The sequence below is a fragment of the Eupeodes corollae genome, chromosome 3 (genome assembly GCF_945859685.1).
Source record: "Eupeodes corollae chromosome 3, idEupCoro1.1, whole genome shotgun sequence".
Classification (NCBI taxonomy): domain Eukaryota; kingdom Metazoa; phylum Arthropoda; class Insecta; order Diptera; family Syrphidae; genus Eupeodes; species Eupeodes corollae.
Genome location: NC_079149.1, coordinates 62,067,655 through 62,089,355, shown reverse-complemented (window position 1 = coordinate 62,089,355; position 21,701 = coordinate 62,067,655). Strand labels below are relative to the sequence as shown.

Here is a 21,701-nt window from a genome sequence, read left to right as displayed (position 1 = left end):
ATTATTGTACTCCAATCTTCCATTCCATATTCATAGCACTGCATTGCACTTTTATGTACTGTGTGCTGGCGCATCGCATTAAAAAAGAAATAATAAGAAGAAAACGACATCCAAAGTCCGAAGGAAAAAATATTCCCACATATAAAAGAGCAGTCAACTAAATTATTGAAAAGAAAAACAAATTGTTATTAATAAAAAAGTAAATTGTAAATATAAGTTTTCAAAATGAACATGAAAATGCCTGATTTCAATATGAAAAAACTTGTAAAAGAGGCTGGGAGCACTCTTTCCAGGGTGGTGCAGGTGAGTTCTTAAATGTTTTCATAAAAATCCATGTCTAAATAAATTTAATAAATTTTAGCTAACCGAAGAAAAGTTAGGTACATCAGAACGCACCGAACTGGATTCGGATTTTGAAAATCTCGCAGAAAGGGCAGAGTGTACCAAAAACTGGACTGAGAAAATTGTACGTGATACTGAATCTGTTCTTATTCCTAATCCTGGAAACAGAGTAGAGGATTATATATTTGAGAAAATCGAAAAGCAGAAACCATCACGATTGTCTAACTTGGAGTATCTGGCATTGGATATGATCGAAGCAGGTGGGGATTTTGGACAGGACAGTGCCTATGGAATGGCCCTGATTAAAGTTGGTCAAGCCGAACAGAAGTTGGGTAATTGCGAACGAGATTTTATTGCTTCGACTGGTATATGCTTCACACAGCCTCTTAGAAAGTTTCTCGACGGCGAAATGAAGACAATCACAAAGGAAAAGGGAATCTTAGAAACGAAGAGGTGAGTTCTGTTTATGCATGCTTTGTTGCGTCATATTTGAGTCAAGTGTGATTGTATGATGATGATGGTTGAATAACTTTGTTGCCAGATTAAAATAAAAATGTCTGTTTGAGGTTGGCATTAGCATAATCCCTTCGTATGTGAGTTTTTCATATTTATTGAAACACTTCGTCTTCTAAACTACTTTATGTGATAAAGGAAAATAAAAAGTATTTATTTCCAACAGAACAAAATAAATAAGTTTAAATAAGTTTGTTGGGGACGGTATAAATGGATTCCTCGACAGCGAATCGAAATGCTGTTTTTCAAAGTTATGTATAAAACTTTTAGGCATAATTCCGGGTGTCTTACGTCTGTATTTAAAAATAGTGGAGATTTGGAATATTGTGTATAATTTCAATTAATAAATAAACAAAGGTAACGAAAAAAGAAGCAGTAATGTTTTTGCAATAAAAATGAAATTAAATATTATTTCCATCAATTACATTTTACGCGATATTACAAGAGTTATTTAATGTGTGTTGGTTTAAATTAATAAATAAAAAAGAGGTTAGAATGCGACCCACACTGATAACTTCCCATTTGTCTGCTTTAAACCTTAAAATAATATTCATAACAACATTTTGCATATATTGAAAATTATTTAATTTTAAAATTTATTTTTTCTAACGAGATTTTTAGTCGAAAACCAATTTTTACTAATAACAATTTAAATTTAATTAGCATTTCTTGAAAGTTTTTATTTCTTATATAAACAATTACTAACTGGATTTTTCTAAGACAATTTAGCACAGAATCAAGTTATATGAAGTCAATTTCTTCATTTATTCACGACATATCGATAATCACAATTTAATAAACAATGTAAAACAATATTTATCAATTTTGCAATTTTAATTTGTATGAAATAACTAAGTTGTATGTTTATACAATTATTTTATAATATTTTATTTTTTTTTTAAGCTTTGGTTCCGAGGTTCGTTTTACACTTCAGTATTTTAGAAAGTAGTAAGATCAGAGGCTCATTATAGGTGCATATGTTAGTTGTTAGTAAAATAAATACAATTAAAACCTAACACACGCACAAAATACTAAACATAAGTAACTTTTAACTATTAGAGAACAAAAAATAAAATAAGAACGTTTACGATAGTGGATAGTGGTTCTAAACAATGATTTTAATCCCACCTTATTTAAATTTAAATCAATCGATGAATAGTTTAAGTTATAAAAAATGCTCATTCGACTTAAAGCTTAATTCTTCTCATAGTTAGTTCTATGGAAGTCAATATTTATAAAATCAAATGTACGCAGGTGATGAGTTCCGCCTCCGTAATTCAAATTTAACACGTCTTTGATGGAGAGATTGCATTTGAAGAAGTAAAATACGATGTTCATAGGAGGCAGATCATAAGGATCATCCCAAGGAAGATCGAGGCCAACAGCAAACCCTGTGTATTCTTATCTTCAAATTTGACAACTGTCAGATCGGGAGTGCTAAAATTTGGACATAAAAACACTTTTAAATGTTTCTTAGCTAAAATACTAATTTTAATTTTGGCATTCCTCATGCAAAAACTGAGTTTGTATTCGGCCTTTTCGAGAGCCCCTAGACTCTCCTCGCTAATCCTCAGAAGGCAAGAGGCGCTGGTATTCTGCGGTTTTTCTGCTTTAACTAAAGCCCAATCGTGCATGGGGACCAGCGGATTTTGCCTCTAAAGACCGCGGATCAGGTCCTGTCCGCTTGGCTTTACGCTCATGAGCAGCAACCAAATGCGAGCCTTCGGTTTTCTAGGGATGTCCTTAGCTGGGATAACCTTGAGCTTCAAGCCCTCCCAGTCATTGCTAACCTTAGCAATGCTTTCACTAAGGAAATCCCTAGAAAACCTGTCCGCACACTTAATTACCCTATGCCCCCTGAGCATCTCGCCAGAGTCAAAACTAGGGTAGGGGCTCTCACTGTTTGTTATAGTGTATGAAAACTACATCTCAGAGAGCTTGCCCTCGATAGAGTTCCACACGTTCAGCAGACCTTTGCTGTTTGTGGAGAGCTCATCCACAACTGCTACGTGTAGGTCATCCCTGACAACCTTACTAAGAGTACGCAGTTGCACTGCTCCAGAAGATGGTGCTTTCACTGGCTTTGACCGGTCGTCAAGCCTGCTCTTTTTCTGAGACGTGCAGATCTCTACCTGAGATCTGTTTCGCTTAACGGCCTTTTCTCGGCTGGCCAGAAGATTGTTGTATACATCAACAACCTTCTCTTCATTTTTGGCAATCTTGGCAAGAATGTGAGAGGCCGTTTTGAAGCGGTTGCTGAGAAGAGCGCCTTCTGATGGTTTTTTGGTTCCTCGAGTTGTACTGCTACTCGAGGGTTTCGGTTTTGAATACGGTTTAGGAAGTATAGGAGCGCTATGAATAGCACTGCCTATACTTTCTGTGGTTTTGGGTTGCTCACAAGTGCTGGAACTACCAGCGCTAAATGAACTCCCCTTTAAAGTCTCCTGGCTGGAGGCCAAGAGTTCATCCTCCAAGTCTGTGGAGGGTTCTACGTTAGGCATGTCTATTTCGTCCATTTTGTTTAAGTTTCTTGTATTTTGGTCCCACGAGTAGGTCGGAAAAAAGAGGTCAGCCCCGGCAGAGCCGATATACCGGGGTAAGGCAGAAGATAAGACGGACCCTGCCAAGGCATCCGAATGGGCTCGTTAGCCACTGGTTTGCCCCCCAGCCTTTCATTCTTCGGCACCGATTATGTAAGACGCTCACACCACTACTGAAATTAGGGACCCCGTATCTATGGTCAAATTGCATTGCTAATGCTTGCTACTATTAAGGAGTAGGAAACTTCAGCAATTCAGCCTGACCTTAGCTGTTCTCCATCTTGACAACGTGCAAGACAACTGTGGTGATCATTACCGCCCGGCACCCACTGGGACGGTTTGAAACGAGGATTTTTGCCAGGCAAATCTGACAATGGCAATAATTTTTGTTTGTTTATTTCAAATCTTTTAACTTAACAAATTGAAGATCAGAAAAAATAGCATACAAAGAAAACAGTATATATTCTTTTAAGTACAAAACTTTTATTTATGAGAAAATAAGTATAAAAAATATAATTTTTTTTGAGAATTATTTTTTCAATCATCATCTTCGTCGGTAGAATCATCTTCCTCTTCTGGCTCAATTTCATCCTCAGATTGTGTATCTGTAATAAGAAATCATGAGAGTATCAAACGAAATTTTTCTTCATGAATGACAATTTCTTCAATCAGAGCAGACAAAATATACCTAATTCTGGAGTATCCTCCAAAATATATTCTAATACATTTTTGTAATGTATCTAACGTAAATTTGATAGGTTTTTGTAAATTAGTTTTCCACAAAACACACCAGATTAATGTCACTCGTAGTAACTTTTTTTTTTTAATTTTAATTCACGTAATAAACATCAAAATCGCAAAATAATTTCAGGCGTTACAAATACGTTGTAAACGAAAAAACAACTGCGCGATCAGCTGTCATGGGTCATGGCAACAGAACCCACAGTGGGGACGGAGTGAGTGAGTCAAAGATATAGAAAGAGTGAGAGAGGAATAGAAGCGCAGGAAGGGGAATACCGACATTTTTGGATATTAATATTTAATATCATAGTCAGATTAATTCAAAATTAAGTTTCAACTTACTACACTGAAGCAATTAAAATGATTGTACAGTCTGGGGCCCTACTCTGTAATGCGTTTTGAAAGCCAATCCGATTCAAATCTGATATTCGATTCGTTTATGAATTCGTTCTCTGTAAAATGTTCGAATCGAATAAAACAATCATCTAGTACAATTTTACTTATGTGTCCTTTAAAAACGACCTTCGAATTGCAATTCGTTCCCTCTCTGTGGTTAGGTTAGGTTGGAGTGGCTGTCCAGATGTCATTGGCGCATGTAGACCTCCAGGGTCCATTGTGATACCACTAATGAGGTTACTCATGGGAGAGAAATAAACTCAAACATACCATTTTGTACTTTTAATAAAGTTAAAGAGACACATCGTCCATGCAGCTACTACAGAAGTCATTTGTGTAGACCCCTAGCCTCAGAGCATGTCTTCCTATGAGGCAGTGCCCTGTTATTACTCAAATTGTAGGCCTTATACTTTGTTTGCTCAGGGATATCAAGCCTTTTGACCGTTTTAAGTCTATGCTTGGCCATATTTGCTTGGTGGCTAGGCAGGTGGTACTCTGTGACCATCTAGCATTTGTTGATTCTAGAGCATATTGTTTGAGAAGATATTTGCATGTAGCAAGTGGTGTACCTATGTTATGTTTTTGCATAATATTAGGCAGAAGTCCGTGATCGGTCTTTGAACCGTCTGTATAGAAGTGTACCACATCGTCTTCCAGGGGTCTCTCTTCTTCCCAGGAGGATCTTGAAGGGATGAACACATGGAAGCTTTTACCGAATACCATTTTTAGGGTGGTATAGTCTAAGCGATCTGGGATGGATCTGAAACTGTCTAGAATAGTAGTATGTCCAATATTGTTACTGTTTCATTGATAGGTGGCTCTAAGCACAAATTAGTTGGCTGCCACCATTTTAGAGAAGATGTCAAGAGGTGTTAGGTTTAAAAGCACTTCCAGTGCTGCAGTTGGTGTTGAGCGAAGTGCTCCTGTGATGCACATACCTGCTGACCGCTGGACTTTGATGAGCTTATTTAGATTAACCATCTTGTCCAGTGCGGTCCACCATACGACAGCTCCATAAATGAGTACCGGTCTGATTACCGAAGTGTATAGCTAGTGGGTTATTTTTGGAGAGAAGCCCCATTTTGATCATATGGCCTTTTTACAAGTAAAAAGCGCTACAGTAGCCTTTTTTACTCTTTCATCAATATTTGCTTTCCAATTTAGTTTTTTGCTTAAAATGAGGCCTAAATATTTAGCTTGGTCGGAAAAGCTTAATGGTATTCCTTTAATCTTTGGTGAGCTAATCTGAGGAATTTTATATTTTCTCGAAAAGAGTATTAATTCTGTTTTATGTGGATTGACGTCCAAGCCACATTGCTTAGCCCATTTTGTTAGCCTATTGAAGGCATTTTGTAGGAGTTCCGAGAGAACTTGAGAGTGCTTCTCAGATACAGATGTTGCAACGTCGTCAGCATAGGCAATCATCCTGAAACCCTCTGCTTCCAATGATGTAAGTAGGTCGTTTACTACCAAGTTCCATAAAAGAGGCGAAAAGACCCCACTTTGGGGGGTGCCTCGATTCACCGAACTGATCGTAGTAAAACTTCTCATACTAGAAGTTATTGTCCTGCTTTTGAGCATGAGACTTATAAGATCTATGAGTGATTTCTATAATTTCAGCTTATCCATTGCTGTTGTGACTGCCTGGTAACTGACGTTGTTGAAAGCTCCTCGAATACCTAGGATCGCTACAAGGTTATATTCTTTGTTTTCGAGGGAATATTCAATAATACGTACCAGCGAATGAAGTGCTGATTCTACTGATTTTCCCTTAGAGTAAGCATGTTGAGCTGTGGATATGAGACATGGTTTTAAGTTATGTCTGATGTAAATTTCAATCAATCTTTCCAAAGTTTTAAGAAGGAAGGATGATAGGCTGATTGGTCGCAGATCTTTAGGGTTAACGTGGGAGGGTTTCCCTACTTTAGGATTGAAGACTACTTTTGCCATTCGCCAGTCTTTGGGAATATATCTCAACCTTAAACAGCTTGTCAGAATGATTTCCAATGGTGGAATGATCATGTCTGAGCATTTCCCTCTCTTGGTGTAGAAACAAAATTTTCGTTTTCGAACGCTAATGACATTCGGAAACGCATTGCCTGGTACGAAAAATCCGAATGCGGATTTGTCATTCCGTAAGTACTAGATTTCTTATCCGTATTAGAAATAGAGAGTACAAAATATTCGTTTTCAAAACAAAGTAAGGCCCCTGGATATAAGCGATTTGATTTAACTGAATAAACTATTTTATTTATTTTGTCTGCCACAAAAGAATGTGTTACATTTTTTCAAATTAATACAAAATTTCAAGCCAAAAAGTTGTTTAATATATCTTAAGTAATTTTATTTTTTAATTTTATTTATAGGTTAGATTTGGATGCTTGCAAAAACCGGGTGCGCAAAGCAAGGAGTATGCTGGGTCAGCAAAGTGTAAGTATCTTCGTTATCAAGAATCTATCTTCTTAAGATCGTCTTATCAATTAAATACTTAGATATTGTTTTTAAGTTAACTATCTAAAATTAAAAAAAAATTAACTAATCAAGTTTTTGAACAATAAAATTAACATAACAATAACATACAAGCAAAATACAATTTTTATAGAGCGAAATATTATATATTTATTCAAAGCTTTATTGTTATCTAACATCCTAAGGTATATTTAGTTATATCAAATATGTTTGCTTGGCCAAGCATAGTTTTCTGTGAAAGTTTAAAAAAAGACTGTTAATATTTGTTTATTTTGTGCTGCTTGGAATAACCACAGAAAGATGGTATTTCACCAGAGGCTGTTTTGGAACAGGTATAATTATTAAATACTAATTATGGATCCTTTAGATTTCGACAAATATCTTATGTTGACCCAAGTGTACTTTTTCTTCTTTTTTTAAATACTAAACATTTGTTTTATTTTTTTAATTTACCGACAGGCTGAACGAGATTTACGTGTTGCTCAAGCGGAATTTGACAGACAAGCCGAAATTACTAAACTTCTATTGGAGGGTATAAGCACTTCTCAAGCTAGCCATTTGCGTCATTTACATTCCTTTGTCGAGACCCAGGTACGATACTACTCGCAGTGCGTCCAAGTAATGAACGACCTTCAAAATGACCTGGCAAGGTAGGTGAATATTGAAGCATTGTTTTTAAAATTGAATTTGTTTAGAATGTGCTAGTCATGTTTTTGATGGTAGAAGCAATTTTTTTATTTTCTATTTTTTTATTTTTCCTCCTTATACAATTTTCTCTTCATTTACATATAATTTTTTTATTTAAATTCCAATTAGAAACATTATTACATGATTTTTATTATTATATAAAATAAAACGACAAAAACAAACGAAAAACAACTTCCTTCCTTGGTTTGCAGCATGCGGCCACACACGCCTCGCTTACGTATAAACAGCGAAGATGTAGATGGGCCTCCCACTGTCCATCCCAGCAGCGAACAAACCATATCCTCATTAAACAATCCAAATTCGCATATTTTAAATGAAATGAATATCACCTACGACACAAGCGATATATCCATACTTTAAACAAAAAAAATACATCTGATTACACCGGGTTCGGGTCTTTTCTAAATGTTATTCGTATTCGAAAATCAATTCTATCTTTATTATATCTCTTGTCAAATACATAATTACACACTATCTTGTCTTATTATATTATAGTACTGTACTTTTGTTCTGTGTAAATATTTTTCTTTGTAAAAGTATTTTGTAGTTATTATTGTTATTCTTGTAAACGCTTATAAAATTTAAAAAAATTATAGATACCTACGTAATTATATGAAAATTGATGCGCATGTATTTAATTTCCTCACTCAATTCTATTCTCTACAAAATTAATTTTTTTATTTAAACTTCTATTAAAACTAAAACTTGACTTTAAATTTATTTATTTATGAATTAATATAAAACTAAAAAGATAAATCTATTAAAAATATTAAAATTGTTGCCTATTAATAAAAATAAAATTATATATTAAAGTCATTATAAAAACATACCTGTGTTTACTCTTGCATTTTTAATCAAAAAGTTTATTCCATCGTTATTCTTTTTTCTAATTTGAAATATTTTAAATCTATTTTACAAATCTTTGAAACAATTCTTGTAGCCCTAACTTCAGGTTATTTTTCTTTAACTATGTCTTTTTAAGAGAAACACTAAATGCTACAAGCTTTTATTCATAAGATTTCTTTAGTTACCCCTTATTTTAATTCAATTCTCTTTTAACATAGTTCTCTTTAGATAGATAATGCAAATTTTGTCAGTGTTCAGGATGAGGTTTTGTTGTGCATTTACTAGACTTTTACATGACCTATAGGTGATGGATTTGTTGTGCCTTCACTAGATTCCTACAAAACCGTTAGTGGTTGGCGTGAACTAGTCTCTTTTCGATACACAGTCCCTGGCCATATTATTAGACGCACTTTAGATTTTATGGAAAATCTCAATTTCCAGCAATTTTTATCAGGTTTTCGATTATTGTAATGCATTTAAATTCTTTTGTATGTAGATACAAACTACTTCCTAAAAATAAAGCAACAAATTTAAAGAATTTTTTTTTAAATTAATATTTTCAGTTTTTTTGTTGTTATTTTTGTAATTTTGTTTCAATATTTTGTTGAACATCCTTTTGCTTTATTAAGAGCCTCAATTCTGCGCGGCATACTTACAACGCATGATTTGACTGTTTCTTGCATTTGTGGGTTTTGATTCTACACGTGAATTACTCTTTCAATTAGTGACCACATCTAAAGCTACTTCCCTCTTTATCAGCTCCCACACGTTTTTAATTGGGTTTATATCAAGGCTGTTTCTTTTCCAGTCCAACAGAGGGAATTTTCCTTCCCTTAAATAAGTTTTTATGGACCGGGCTTTGTGGTATGGAGCTCTATCTTGCATAAAAATATACATCCATTTTTGAACGTTAAAAATATTGCGTATAATCTAATAATTATAAAAATTCTGCAGTGCGTCTAATAATATGCAACTGTAGTTAGAACTAATTAAACATGCTGATCATCATAAAAGCAATATGTACAATATATACTCATATACAAGTAGACAAGAATTTAGCACATATAACGATCTTATCTTTAATTTGTTTTCATAATTTGGTTTAAGTTTTATTTTATTTACATTGCTTTTATATAACATTAAGATTTCATAACAATTTATTATATTATTGACATCTGTAAGAAAAACAAAAAAGGAAATTAAGAAACATAATTTTTTCCCTGGACACGAATGAAGCACATTCTTCGGTTTTTGATAAAATGATAAAATACTGCTAGGGACTAGGGACTCATTTATTTTACAACACAGCAGCTATTTTTCTCGGCAAACTTTTAACCAATTATATTATCGCTACGTAAATGCTTGCCAAGCATTTTGGATTTCCCCCCACAATTCAAATAAATTTGTTGTTTTTTTTTTTTTTTTGGTTAATATTACCCGTGTTTTTTTTGGAAAATCTATCAATAGTATAGAAGGATTTTACATGAATAACAAAAACAATATCCGCAATATGAATACTACCGATAAAAGTTAAATGGCGTTTTACTTTTTTAGTTCAGAGTCTGAGCGAACAGAGTAGAGTTCTGAGCAAAGTATGTTCAGAGCTCTCTGATTTAATTATGAAACAACTTGAGCACTAGACTGTCATGATTTGAAATGTTGCCTGTTTGAAGGCGTTCAAAATCTTCTTTAATCAAATTAATTAAAAAAAACAGTCATAGCCGTTGGCCCATTTGACGGCTGAAATAAATTTGATTCATAAAAATGCTATTTGCAATTCGTTTTTTTTTAAATTATCTTTACTTCTGCACTAGAGCGAACAGCCTATTCCGCCATTTTTATTTTTTTGACTATGATTTTTTAAATTTTCCAGCGCGCTCTGAACATGTTAAGAACTAAAAAAGAAACATGAGTTTGGAGCTCTGAACGATCAGAGCTCAAAAAGATACACATTTTATGTGATTTCGTTCCCAAACGTTGGTACGATTGATATTGCATTTGTATCTCGATGGCTGTGTTCGTTGAGTTGTTGTGCATTTGGAATCATGTGTTTTCCATTTGGGGGAAAAATCAATCTGTTACTGTGGATATTATTTAGTTTTGTTATTGAAAATTGACTAACTGGGCTTATTTTGCAAGAGAAAACAATAGAAAAGATAATTATGTATTGCTTTGCTTCCACAAAGGGTTTATCTCAGTTTAGATTAAATAAATCTTATTGGTGTTTCCACCGCACAAGAAGATTTACTCAATACTCGATCGGAATCAAGTCGAATTAAGCTCATTTCAACATTCAGGTATGTAAAGAATTGAGGCGAGCTTGAAGCTCGCTTCAACACAACATGTTAATGTAGTAGTCTACGAACAAACCCGTTTCTTGATTATATTTTATGTCAAAGCTGCATTTGTTAAATGAGCTTTTTTTATAGAATCTCAATTTCCAGATGTTTTTTATTCTTACCATTTCTTCTTGAATATTGTCAATTTTATTAGTTTCAGTTAGTTGTTTTTCGCCGAAGTTAATTTTAACTTTTGATTTTCACAAAACATTCTTCTATTTATGTTGTTTTTTATTATTCTGACAGGTCTTCTTTCAGTTGTACCAGTTTTTAAATACAAAAATCTGGCTGCTGTCGATGGGTTTTCTTGGGAATTTCCTACTATACTATTTATAGAATGCCAAAAGACACGTTCATTATGCTCAACTTTATGATAGATTGTTCATGCTACCATAAAACGTCGATTTTATTAACGTCTAGGACACACTTCGCTAACTTTAAAGTGTGTTTAGGGTCGTTGACGTGCATGCAGTGCCATAATATCGTCGAATTTTCTTCTCGGGTATCATATGCTCCACCAGAATATCTCTTTACACCTTCTGATCGATTTTGGTCTCAATCTTCATTATAAGGTTAACACCGCGCCATGCCATGCAGCTCAAACCATAACGTTGCCATCACCATGTTTCAACGTTTTAATCGTGTACTTTGGATCATACTCTCTGCTTTTTGCACGCCAAAAATGTTTTTTTTCTCCATCTGGTCCGCACGGAGAGAACTTGGATTCATCACTCCAGAAAAGAGTGATTGGTTGTCCTTTATGAGATTTGGCAAACTCTGACCTAGCTTTCAATTTTTTATGTATAATAAATGTCGGAAAATAAAACAATTTAAGTTCATATGTATGTATGTATATTTCATTTCTGTTATAAAATAACATGAATCAATGCATTTTTATTCACCTGCAAGAGAACTAATAAAAATCAGTATTAAAAGTTAGTTGAACAGGTCGAATCAAACCCGAATGTAGCGAGAGGTGTTAGAGAGTTTGGTTCTTTAAAAAAAAAAGGAATACAAGGACCAATTTGCTACAACCCTCAACTCACTTGGGGCACCTACTCGCGATGGAAAAGAAAAGTTATTGAACGACGAAATAAACATATAAATACTATCAAGGAACATTGTACGTTCTCCTCTTTTCTACTACGTTTCAAGAACTGACTTAAGATTACTGGAGTTCCATACAAAGGAATCATGGGTTGATCGAGGATATCTTGAGTCAACATAACGAATACACGTATTATAGTCACACGCCTTAAAAACTTGCACTTAAAACCAAAAGCTACTCCCGAGGAAAAAACTTACTATCACTGTAATATCCTTTTCTGCAAAGGTGCTGATGACTGAACTTAATCATATCAACCTATCTGGGTTCCGTCAACACAACCTATTACTCCAGGTAACCTGGCCTTTAAAAAAAACTAGTTTCGTCCGTTTTGTGTCTCATCGGATGACATGTTGAGACTGATCCAGGTTGGACATAATTTGTCTTCAATTGCTCACACAATTTCTTTTAATACTAAGGATACCGAGGAATGTGACAGGCCTAAGTCAAAATCTTTTCCTACGCTGCTCTGATAATTTCCACTAGCAAAATATCTAAGGGCAGAAGCAAATTTTAGTATAGCTGGGATTAAGGAGGTGCTTGCATTTTTAAATTTTCCTTCCAACTTGTTTAAAACTAACAAACGTTTCCTTATTCAGTCGAAAATATGATCTGAAACTTAAGGAATTCAATAGAATTTAAAGAACTTTCAGTAGGTATAAAATAATTTTTCTACTTAGAGATGATTAGGGAGTTCCAAAAAATTAGAGTTGTCTCGAATATTCTTGCGCAGTCGAAGCATTCTTACTTTTTTTCGGTAATTTTCGTTTTCTCCAAAAAATAAATCTATGTTGCTTATTATTTAGTTTATATTGTTTTTTTTTTTTTAATTTCATTTTTTGAAATTTCATGAGTTGACGTTTATTTATGCCTGTAATTTTTTTGTAGGTAGCACTGAATTTCGAACTCGAATTGCCAATCGTGCTATGTCGAATGTGTTAGTTCCCTAATAACAAAATATCTCACTTCGAACGTTCGATTCGCCAATCATAATAGGGGTAGTAGTGTTCCGTTAGCATTAAACACTTCGATTGGTAACAAATCAAATAATCAGCGATTGGTAAATTATCTGCATACTATGTACGTCTACGATTATTATTTTTAATATCAATCACCATCTTAGAGTTTGATGATATTAAAATAGCATCATAAGGAAAATTTTATTAAATTAAATTCATATTTTCTACTCACTAGTTTTGCACTATTGTTGAACAAATTAATATGAAGTAGTTTTATGTTTAGATGACCAAACAATCTGCACAAAACTTAAACAGGACATCTATATAAAAACAGAATATATAAATTTAGTACTGCATCAATTGTTTGATTACCCTCTATCCTAAATTATATTTTTATTCGCGATTAGGTCATGAGTTAAGAAGATTTTATTCACCTTTACAAATTATTATTCTAGTACATTATTTGCAATGAATTAAGAAGTCGTACACATTTAGGGAAAAAAATGAACACTAATTGTCCACTTTTCTCAATAATGCCTTAAAAATACATTGCCAGTAGATACATACATATTTTGATTTCAAGGTAATCTTATTTAGTTATAACTGTCGAATGTTAGCTATACATACTGCAAAAAAAATAAACTTTGTTTCTAAAACTCAAAAATACAAGACAACTTCATTGGTCATCATTAATTTCAACTCACAATCTATAGTCTGGGAGGCCCCACTCGATATGTACCTATCAACTCAGGCAACACTTCAAAAGCCGATGAGGAAAAAAATCGCGCTGCCGATATGAACCCTGACCAAATGAAACGAGCCCGTGTTCTGTGCTCTTATGACGCAAACGACCATACAGAACTTAGTCTTACAGCAAATGAGGTAAATTAAATATATAATTATTTCCATTGTCCTTCAAACAGATTTAAAAACAAACTAATGCGTTTTCTTGAAAAAGGTTATTTTCGTCACAGAATGTTCACCACAACACAGTGATTACATGTACGGTAAACAAGGCTTAATGAAAGGCCTAGTGCCGCGTGCGTTCCTTGAAATGCTTGATGATGACAACATAAACGAATGAAAGAACTTAATATAGTAACTAAACTTTACTACTTATTATTTAAAAAAAATTATTATCACACAACTAAAACAAAATTATATATCAATTCTCGAAAATGTGTTCCAAGTAAGCAAAGCATTTGTTGTTCTAGATAAAAACATTATTGTCCCAAATTAAAACAAAAAAAAAATATAAAAATAAGATCTCTAGACAAATATTTATGTGTTGTAGACATTGTTAAGTAATTATAGATTTTAAAATATATATTTTTTGTTAAACAAACATTTTTCTTTATAAATCAATTTTGAATTGGGCTTCCAACAAACAAATTGTTTCCTTGTTTTTACCAAAATTTAACGAGCTTGCCAGTAGAATAAAAATAAATAGAATTAACTTAATTGGAAATAACCTAACTATGTATAATAATGAAATTATTAAAACCTTATTTCGAATTTTTTTTATCAAAAGAGTAGAATTTGCATTCGAACAAAATAGACCCGTTTGGCGATAAAATCGGTTGTTTTGGCAATACACAAAATCTTCTAGATGAATTTCATAATATTGAGATTAAGAGAAAGCTTTATTATAAACGCTATTTTGTAAATAAAAGTAGATAAACATCTACTTTGCAAAATTAAAATATTACCAATGGTCAGCTTTTTTAAAGTAACGTTCTAGACAAATGGTATTCAATAAAAATATAATGTTTACCTTTTAGTATAATTATCTTATATTCCTGGATAACAAGGCTAAGCCCAGATTATTCTGATCTTTATTATTCTTGAATTTTTGTGGCGCAGCCTACGACTTCCTGAAGCATATCTTGTGAGCGCTTTCTATTTGATCAGAAATTGCACTAAAGTACAATCGTCGTTACTCGTTTAAATACTTTGTCTATACAAAATATCTCGTTTTATTTGATCGATTTTGTTAACGGTACGAATATGGTTAAGTTCTAAAACTCGAATGGCATGGCAATTGTTCCTAGGTCATCGAAATACTCTTTAAAATCAAATTAAAAGGTTTAATTTTCTATATTTTATTCTCGCATTTAATCTCAATTCCAATTATGTGTTATTATATTTTACAAACAAATCAAATATAAAACTTATTGTGCTTTTTGTGTAACCTTAAGTATTATTTATGTAACCCAATAAAGCTAGTGCAATTAAATTGTGTCAATTCAAACAAATAAAAAACAAAAAAATAATAAAGCATAATATTAATTTAAATTTGCATACAATAATTCAAACAACGAAGAGAAACATAAAATTCCATTAATATAAACTTTATACTCATTCAATGATAAATATTGAATATGATAAAACAAAAGGTATACTTTAAGCTCAACTATTTCTTCTTGATGTTATTTTGACTTAAAAAATTGTTAAAAATACTCTTTTTTGTGTAATTTGAAATTGATTTAGACAATTAATTAAAAGAATTCTAATTAGAAAAAAAAACTTCAATTTGTTTTTATTTTGCTTCTTATATTATTCTTATATATTTCAATGTATTGAAACTATCTCTCAATTTAAAAATGAAAACAAAAATTGTGCCTCGTGCGAGTGGCAATAAATATAACAATTAATAGTTTTTAAGTATCATATATGTATTATTATATAACATTGAAAATGAGTTACAAAAATAATAATTGAATATTTATCAAGATAATTTATAGGTTTGCATAATAAATAAATAGAGTACAATTAATATTATTATATATGTACCTACTCATTATTTATAAAATAAAGTAGGTAGACAGAAGTTGTAAAAGGCATTAATCTTGCCATTTAGTTGATATTACTATATTATTTAAAATAATTCATTTAAAAATAAAATTATAACTGAAAACTGTGTGCATTGTAAAATTGTTTTTTTTTTTCTAATTATTTTTAAGATTATTTAAAAATAATCGATTATTACCAGAAAATAAAGGAAGAACGTCATAAGGTGAGTGCAGAAGCGAACATTTGAAGTGAAGTGTAGACGAAGGAAAACATCCTGTAGCCAAACGAAAAGCGTTTAGAATTAAACATAAAATCCTATAATTTTGATATTCATCATTTTAAAATACTAATATTTTGTTATGGTTTTCTCACAAGGAACAATCTTCTGGGTATATTTGTACTCACAGTTACTCTAAAAATTGGGGTACACCAACAAGTACAAACTGTTTATCTGTTTAAAATTATTAAAATGCAATGTTTTCAGTAAATGTTTTTTTTATTTTCCCTTATTCAATATTTTATGTCATATAAACATATTACTTTTTATATGTCATATAAAAAGAGTTAAAATTGAAGTACTCAAAAAAAGGTTCAAGTTCAGAATAGTGAATTAAGTAAAGATAATTTAACACTAATCGATAGGTGTGACACCACATCAACTCATACCGGTGGGGTATTGATATAATGTATACGCGAAGTGAGCTTAGAGCTTCAAAGGCAAAGCAATTTGTTAAAAACATTCATCTTTGGTGGTCATTAAACAAGGTTTACTGTAAAAATTTTACCTGTGCTACTGTTGGTATGTATAGATCTCCAAGTTCGAGCTTTAGAGATTTATGGGGTTGATTCGGTGCATTAGTAATATTTTTTGACTTAAGGCCGCATTTGAGACTGTAAGTAAAAATATTTTAATGATAAAAATGACCAAATATGGGGTTAAAAACAGAGAATAGAAGTGATTTGAACCGTATTTAAATAATAGAAAGCAAAGGGTGAAATGGTAAAACTTCTGATGCGATTAAAATAACCTTCGTTGTCCCTGAAGGTTCGGTTTTAGGAACGCTTTTATTTACTATCTATATAAATGATCCTAGAAGCGTTGTAAAACATAGCAAATTAGTTCTGTTTGCGGTTGTTAAAATGTGCAAACGATGTTGATGTTCAATTTAACTAACAAGAAGACTTAAATCATATTATTGAGTGGCTTATACAAAATAAACTAAAACTAAACATCGGAGAAACAAAATTAATTAATGGTGCTGAATTAGAGAAGTGATGACATCGATATTAAGATTGGTGGTATTTAAATTGAAAAAAAAAAAAAATGAAATTAAGTAACTTAGGTGTACTAATGGACCAAAATTATTGTTCGGTAATTATATTGAATACATTTGTAAGAGAAAATAGCTAAAAAAGGATTTCTGAAAAGAATAAGAAACCCAGTTTCCACTATTAGTGCAATAAATATTTACAACGTAATTGTAAAACCTCATTTTGAGAATTTTTTAACTGGTTTGTTTTAATGTTACTTACTTACTTAAGGTGGTGCTACAGTCCGGGGCAGACCTGGGCCTCAACCAACAAGCGTCTCCAGCCAGCTCGGTCCCTAGCTAGTTGTCTCCAGTTTCGCGCGCCAAGTTGGTTGAGGTCCTCTCCCACCTGGGTGCGCCACCTGAGTCGCGGTCTTCCTCACTGCGCCGTCCCTCGGGATGGGATTCGAAGACCTTTCGGGCTGGAGCGTTGATGTCCATCCGCTCTACATGACCTAGCCATCTAAGCCGTTGGACTTTAATTCTGCTAACTAGGTCAGTGTCGCTGTACAGCCCATACAGTTCGTCGTTATATCTTCTCCTCCATTCTCCATCTATGCGTACGGGACCAAAAATCACCCGAAGAATTTTTCTCTCGAAGCATCCTAAGACGCTCTCATCTTTCTTTCACAGGGTCCAGGCCTCAGCTCCATAAATGAGAACCGGGATGATGAGTGTCTTATAGATGGTGATTTTACATGCTCGAGAGAGAACTTTACTTCTCAATTGCCTTCTAAGTCCAAAGAAGCAGCGATTTGCAAGAGTTATTCTTCGTTTGATTTCAGCGCTGGTGTCGTTGTCTGTATAATAGCGGTGCCTAGATAGACAAAGTCTTTAACAACCTCAAAGTTATAGCTGTCCATGGTGACGTTTTGTCCAAGACGTCGTCGTTCAGTGTCCTTTTTTGATGACAGCATATACTTGGTCTTGCCCTCATTGACCACTAAACCCATCTTCTTCGCTTCCGTCGCAATGCTCAAAAACGCTCCACTGACATCACGCTTTGATCTTCCAATTATGTCAATATCATCTGCGTATCCGAGTAATTGGATGGACCTTTGGAAGATTGTTCCTCTAGTGTTCACGGTGGAGTTTTGCACAATTCTTTCCAGAACGATGTTGAAGAAGTCGCATGAAAGTGTATCGCCTTGTCTAAAACCTTTTTTGACATCAAACGCACCGGTGAGATCTTTTCCGACCTTGATAGAGCAGCGTGCATTCTCCATCGTCATTCTGCACAAACGGATAAGTTTGACAGGGATGCCAAAACTAGACATTGCTCGGTAGAGCTCTTCCCTATAGATGCTGTCATACGCGGCTTTAAAATCGATAAAGAGATGGTGGGTATCGATTTGAAGCTCCTGGGTTTTTTCCAAGATCTGCCGAAGTGTGAATATTTGGTCGATAGTGGACTTTCCTGGTCTGAAGCCACACTGATAAGGACCAATCAGGTTGTTGAAGATTGGCTTCAGACGTTCACATAATACGGCAGAGAGGATCTTATACGCAATATTAAGGAGACTGATGCCTCTGTAGTTGTCTTATGTATCGGGCACACTATGCTGAGATTCCACTCATAGGGCATGTGGACCATATTTTGCAGATGAGTTGGTGCATGTTCCGTACCAAGTCATCGCCGGCTGCTTTGAATAGTTCGGCAGCGATGCCGTCAGCTCCAGCAGTTTTGTTTGACTTAAGTTTAGATATAGCTATCTTCACTTCGTCAAGGTCGGGTAGGCGGAATTGTTGATCTGCGTCACCGAGGTTGAGTGGTTCTATCTCCCTTACAGCGGAATCCTGTTCGTCATCGCCGTTATATAATTTGGAGAAGTGATCTTTCCATATCCTCAGCATCGACTGCGGTTCTACTACGATGTTCCCCTGATCGTCTTTACAGGCTTCGTCTTAACATGGCAGTCTCTTGCGATTGTAGCCGTCTAACGTCGAATCTTCTCAGAGTACTTCCTTGTTTTCGCTTGGATCGGGATATCCGTAGCCGTACCTTGGCTACAACGAGGTAGTGGTCCGAGTCAATGTTGGCCTCTCGGAATGTTTGGATATCCTGGATACTGGAGAAGTGTCGTGCGTCGATCGCAATGTGGTCAATCTGGTTGACGGTTGATTGATCAGGAGATTTCCATGTCCCCTTGTGGATATTAAGATGCGTGAATTGCGTACTAGCTACCAGAACGTCTCGCCCCGCAGCGAAATCGACCAGCTTGAATCCGTTGTCGGAGGTAGTGTCGTGCAGGCTGTATCTCCCGATTATGCCACCAAAGATGTCTTCCCTTCCTAGCTTGGCATTAAAATCTCCTAAGACAATTTTAATGTCATAGCCAGGGCACTGCTCATATGTATTGTCCAAGAGCTCGAGAAATATGTCTTTGGTGTCTTCATCTTTCTCCTCTGTTGGGGCATGCGCGCATATTAGGCTTATGGTGGTGAATTTAGCCTTGATGCGGATTGTCGTGATGCGCTCGCTCACACTGTTGAAACTCAAGACTTTTTGCCTGAGCCTAGTTCCAACAACAAATCCACACCCAAATAGACGCTGTCTTTGTTCTCGGTAGCAGTCGCCGTAGTTGATATCGCAGTCTTTTAGTTTGCGTTTGCCCGGTCCATACCATCGCACTTCTTGGATGGCTGTAATATCTGCCTTGCAGCAGCTTAGGGCTTCCGCTAATTGTTCGGCTGCACGTAGTCTTTTAAGGGACCTAACATTCCAAGTACATATCCGAAGTTCGTTGTCCTTATTTCGTTTGCGTGGGTTGTCAACAGTGAATCCGTCCGTATCCGAGGCTTGTTGGTGCTTCGAAACTTAAGGCATTTTTACGTGGCCAGGAAGGGGAGCCAGATAAACCACTCATTACAGGCCTGGGCTCCAAATATGTCGAAGAAGCTCTATAAGGTGTTCAATAAGTAGTTCAACCTTACTGGAACTGTAGACGCCACCGTTGATTCTATCTCGAGAATTCGTCCGCTGCAGCCTGGATAAGGAGAGGTGCCTTAGTGGAAACACCTCTCGCCCCTCTCTCGTTTGCTGCCCCCAACAACTTTTCACTGGGGTTGGAACCCAATCTCCAGTTGAGGTACTAGGCACTCGATGTTCACAGCGGGGAGGTGAGAGTAGGAGTTGATAGACAGAGGTGTGTTTTGAGAAAAACCTGTTTGTTTTAATGTAATGATATTAATATTATAAGATTGCAAAATAAAGCAATGCGATGTATTTTAAAATACAGTAGATATACGTCAATTCGATATATGTTGAGTTTATTAAAATGGCTATCTGTCAAGCAAAGAATTGTTATGATTTAGTGTTTGTATTTAAAATAATAAACAATCAAGTGCAAAATTATCTATTTCTTTATTACATATACAACCATATGCACTAAGAGACAAAAATAATCTCAGACTTCCTAATGCTGTTAGTGCAAATGAAAAAAATTCACCTATATACATATATAAAGAATATCAGTTATTCAATAGTTTAAATACTAAAACCAAAAGTGAAACCAATTTATGTAAATATGTATAAAATAACTGTAATAGAATTTGTAATTCGCAATATAATAAAAAAAAATCAGTATTGTAAAAAAGGGGAGAGTACGATAACTCTGGCAACAAAGTTTAATGACGGATTTGTATAGAACAGTTAAAAACAAGCAATATTTTTATTATTGGAGGGGGCTCTATTTCCCCCCGTTTAGGCGGTAGGGGCAAATTAAAAAAATAACTACCTCGAAGTTATTGCTGCCCATGGTGACGTTTTTTTCAAGACGTCGGTGTTCAATGTCCTTTTTTGATAACATCATATACTTGGTCTTGCCCTCATATACCACTAAGCCCATCTTCTTCGCTTCCGTCACAATACTCAAAAACGCTCCACTGACATCACGCTTTGATTTCCAAGTATGTCAATATCATCTGCGTATTCGAGTAATTGAGTGGATCTTTGGAAGTTTGTGCCTCTAGAGTTTTGCACAATACTTTCCATCGCCTTGTCTAAAACCTTTTTTGACAACAAATGCATCGGTGAGATCTTTTCTGAATTTGATAGATCAGTGTGCTTTCTCCATCGACATTCTGACCAAACGGATAAGTTTGACAGGGATGCCAAAACTAGACATTGCTCTGTAGAGCTCTTCCATATGGATGCTGTCGTTCGTGGCTTTAAAAACGATAAAGAGATGGTGGTTATCGATTTGAAGTTCCTGGGTTTTTTCCTAAATGATGCCACACTGATAAGGACCAATCAGGTTGTTGACGAACGGCTTCAGACAATGTAAAGGAGACTGATGCCTCTGTAGTTGGCTCAATTTAGAGGGTCTCCTTTCTTATGTATAGGGCACACTATGCTGAGATTCCACTCATCGAGCATGCTTTCTTCCGACCATATTTTGCAGATGAGTTGGTGCATTCTCTACCAAGTCATCGTCTGCTTCTTTGAATAGTTCGGCATCGATGACGTCAGCCCCAGCAGCTTTGTTTGACTTCAATTTAGATATAGCTATCTTCACTTCGTCAAGGTCGGGTAGGCGGAATTGTTGATCTGCATCGCCTAGGTTGAGTGGTTCTTTCTCCCTTACAGCGGAATTTGGTTTGTCATCGTCAGAGGTTAGCTTAGATAAATATTTTTAAGA

At 34.7% G+C, this 21,701-nt stretch overlaps 1 protein-coding gene across 4 annotated transcripts; it reads left to right on the top strand.

Annotated features, from left to right (window-relative positions):
• Positions 1-15,892, top strand: LOC129949741 (endophilin-B1). 4 transcript variants are annotated; one of them, XM_056061373.1, is made up of 7 exons: positions 1-303; positions 362-795; positions 6,899-6,962; positions 7,298-7,333; positions 7,461-7,651; positions 13,672-13,840; positions 13,917-15,892. In XM_056061373.1, the coding sequence occupies exons 1-7, from the start codon at positions 226-228 to the stop codon at positions 14,040-14,042; spliced, it is 1,098 nt and encodes a 365-aa protein (XP_055917348.1). In that variant the 5' UTR covers positions 1-225; the 3' UTR covers positions 14,043-15,892. The 4 variants fall into 4 exon arrangements, with proteins under 4 accessions (XP_055917348.1, XP_055917349.1, XP_055917350.1 ...); XM_056061374.1 differs by lacking the exon at positions 7,298-7,333 and having other exon boundaries at positions 4-303; positions 13,917-15,889; XM_056061375.1 differs by lacking the exons at positions 13,672-13,840; positions 13,917-15,892 and adding an exon at positions 7,901-8,235 and having other exon boundaries at positions 7-303.
• Positions 15,893-21,701: the final 5,809 nt, after the last annotated feature.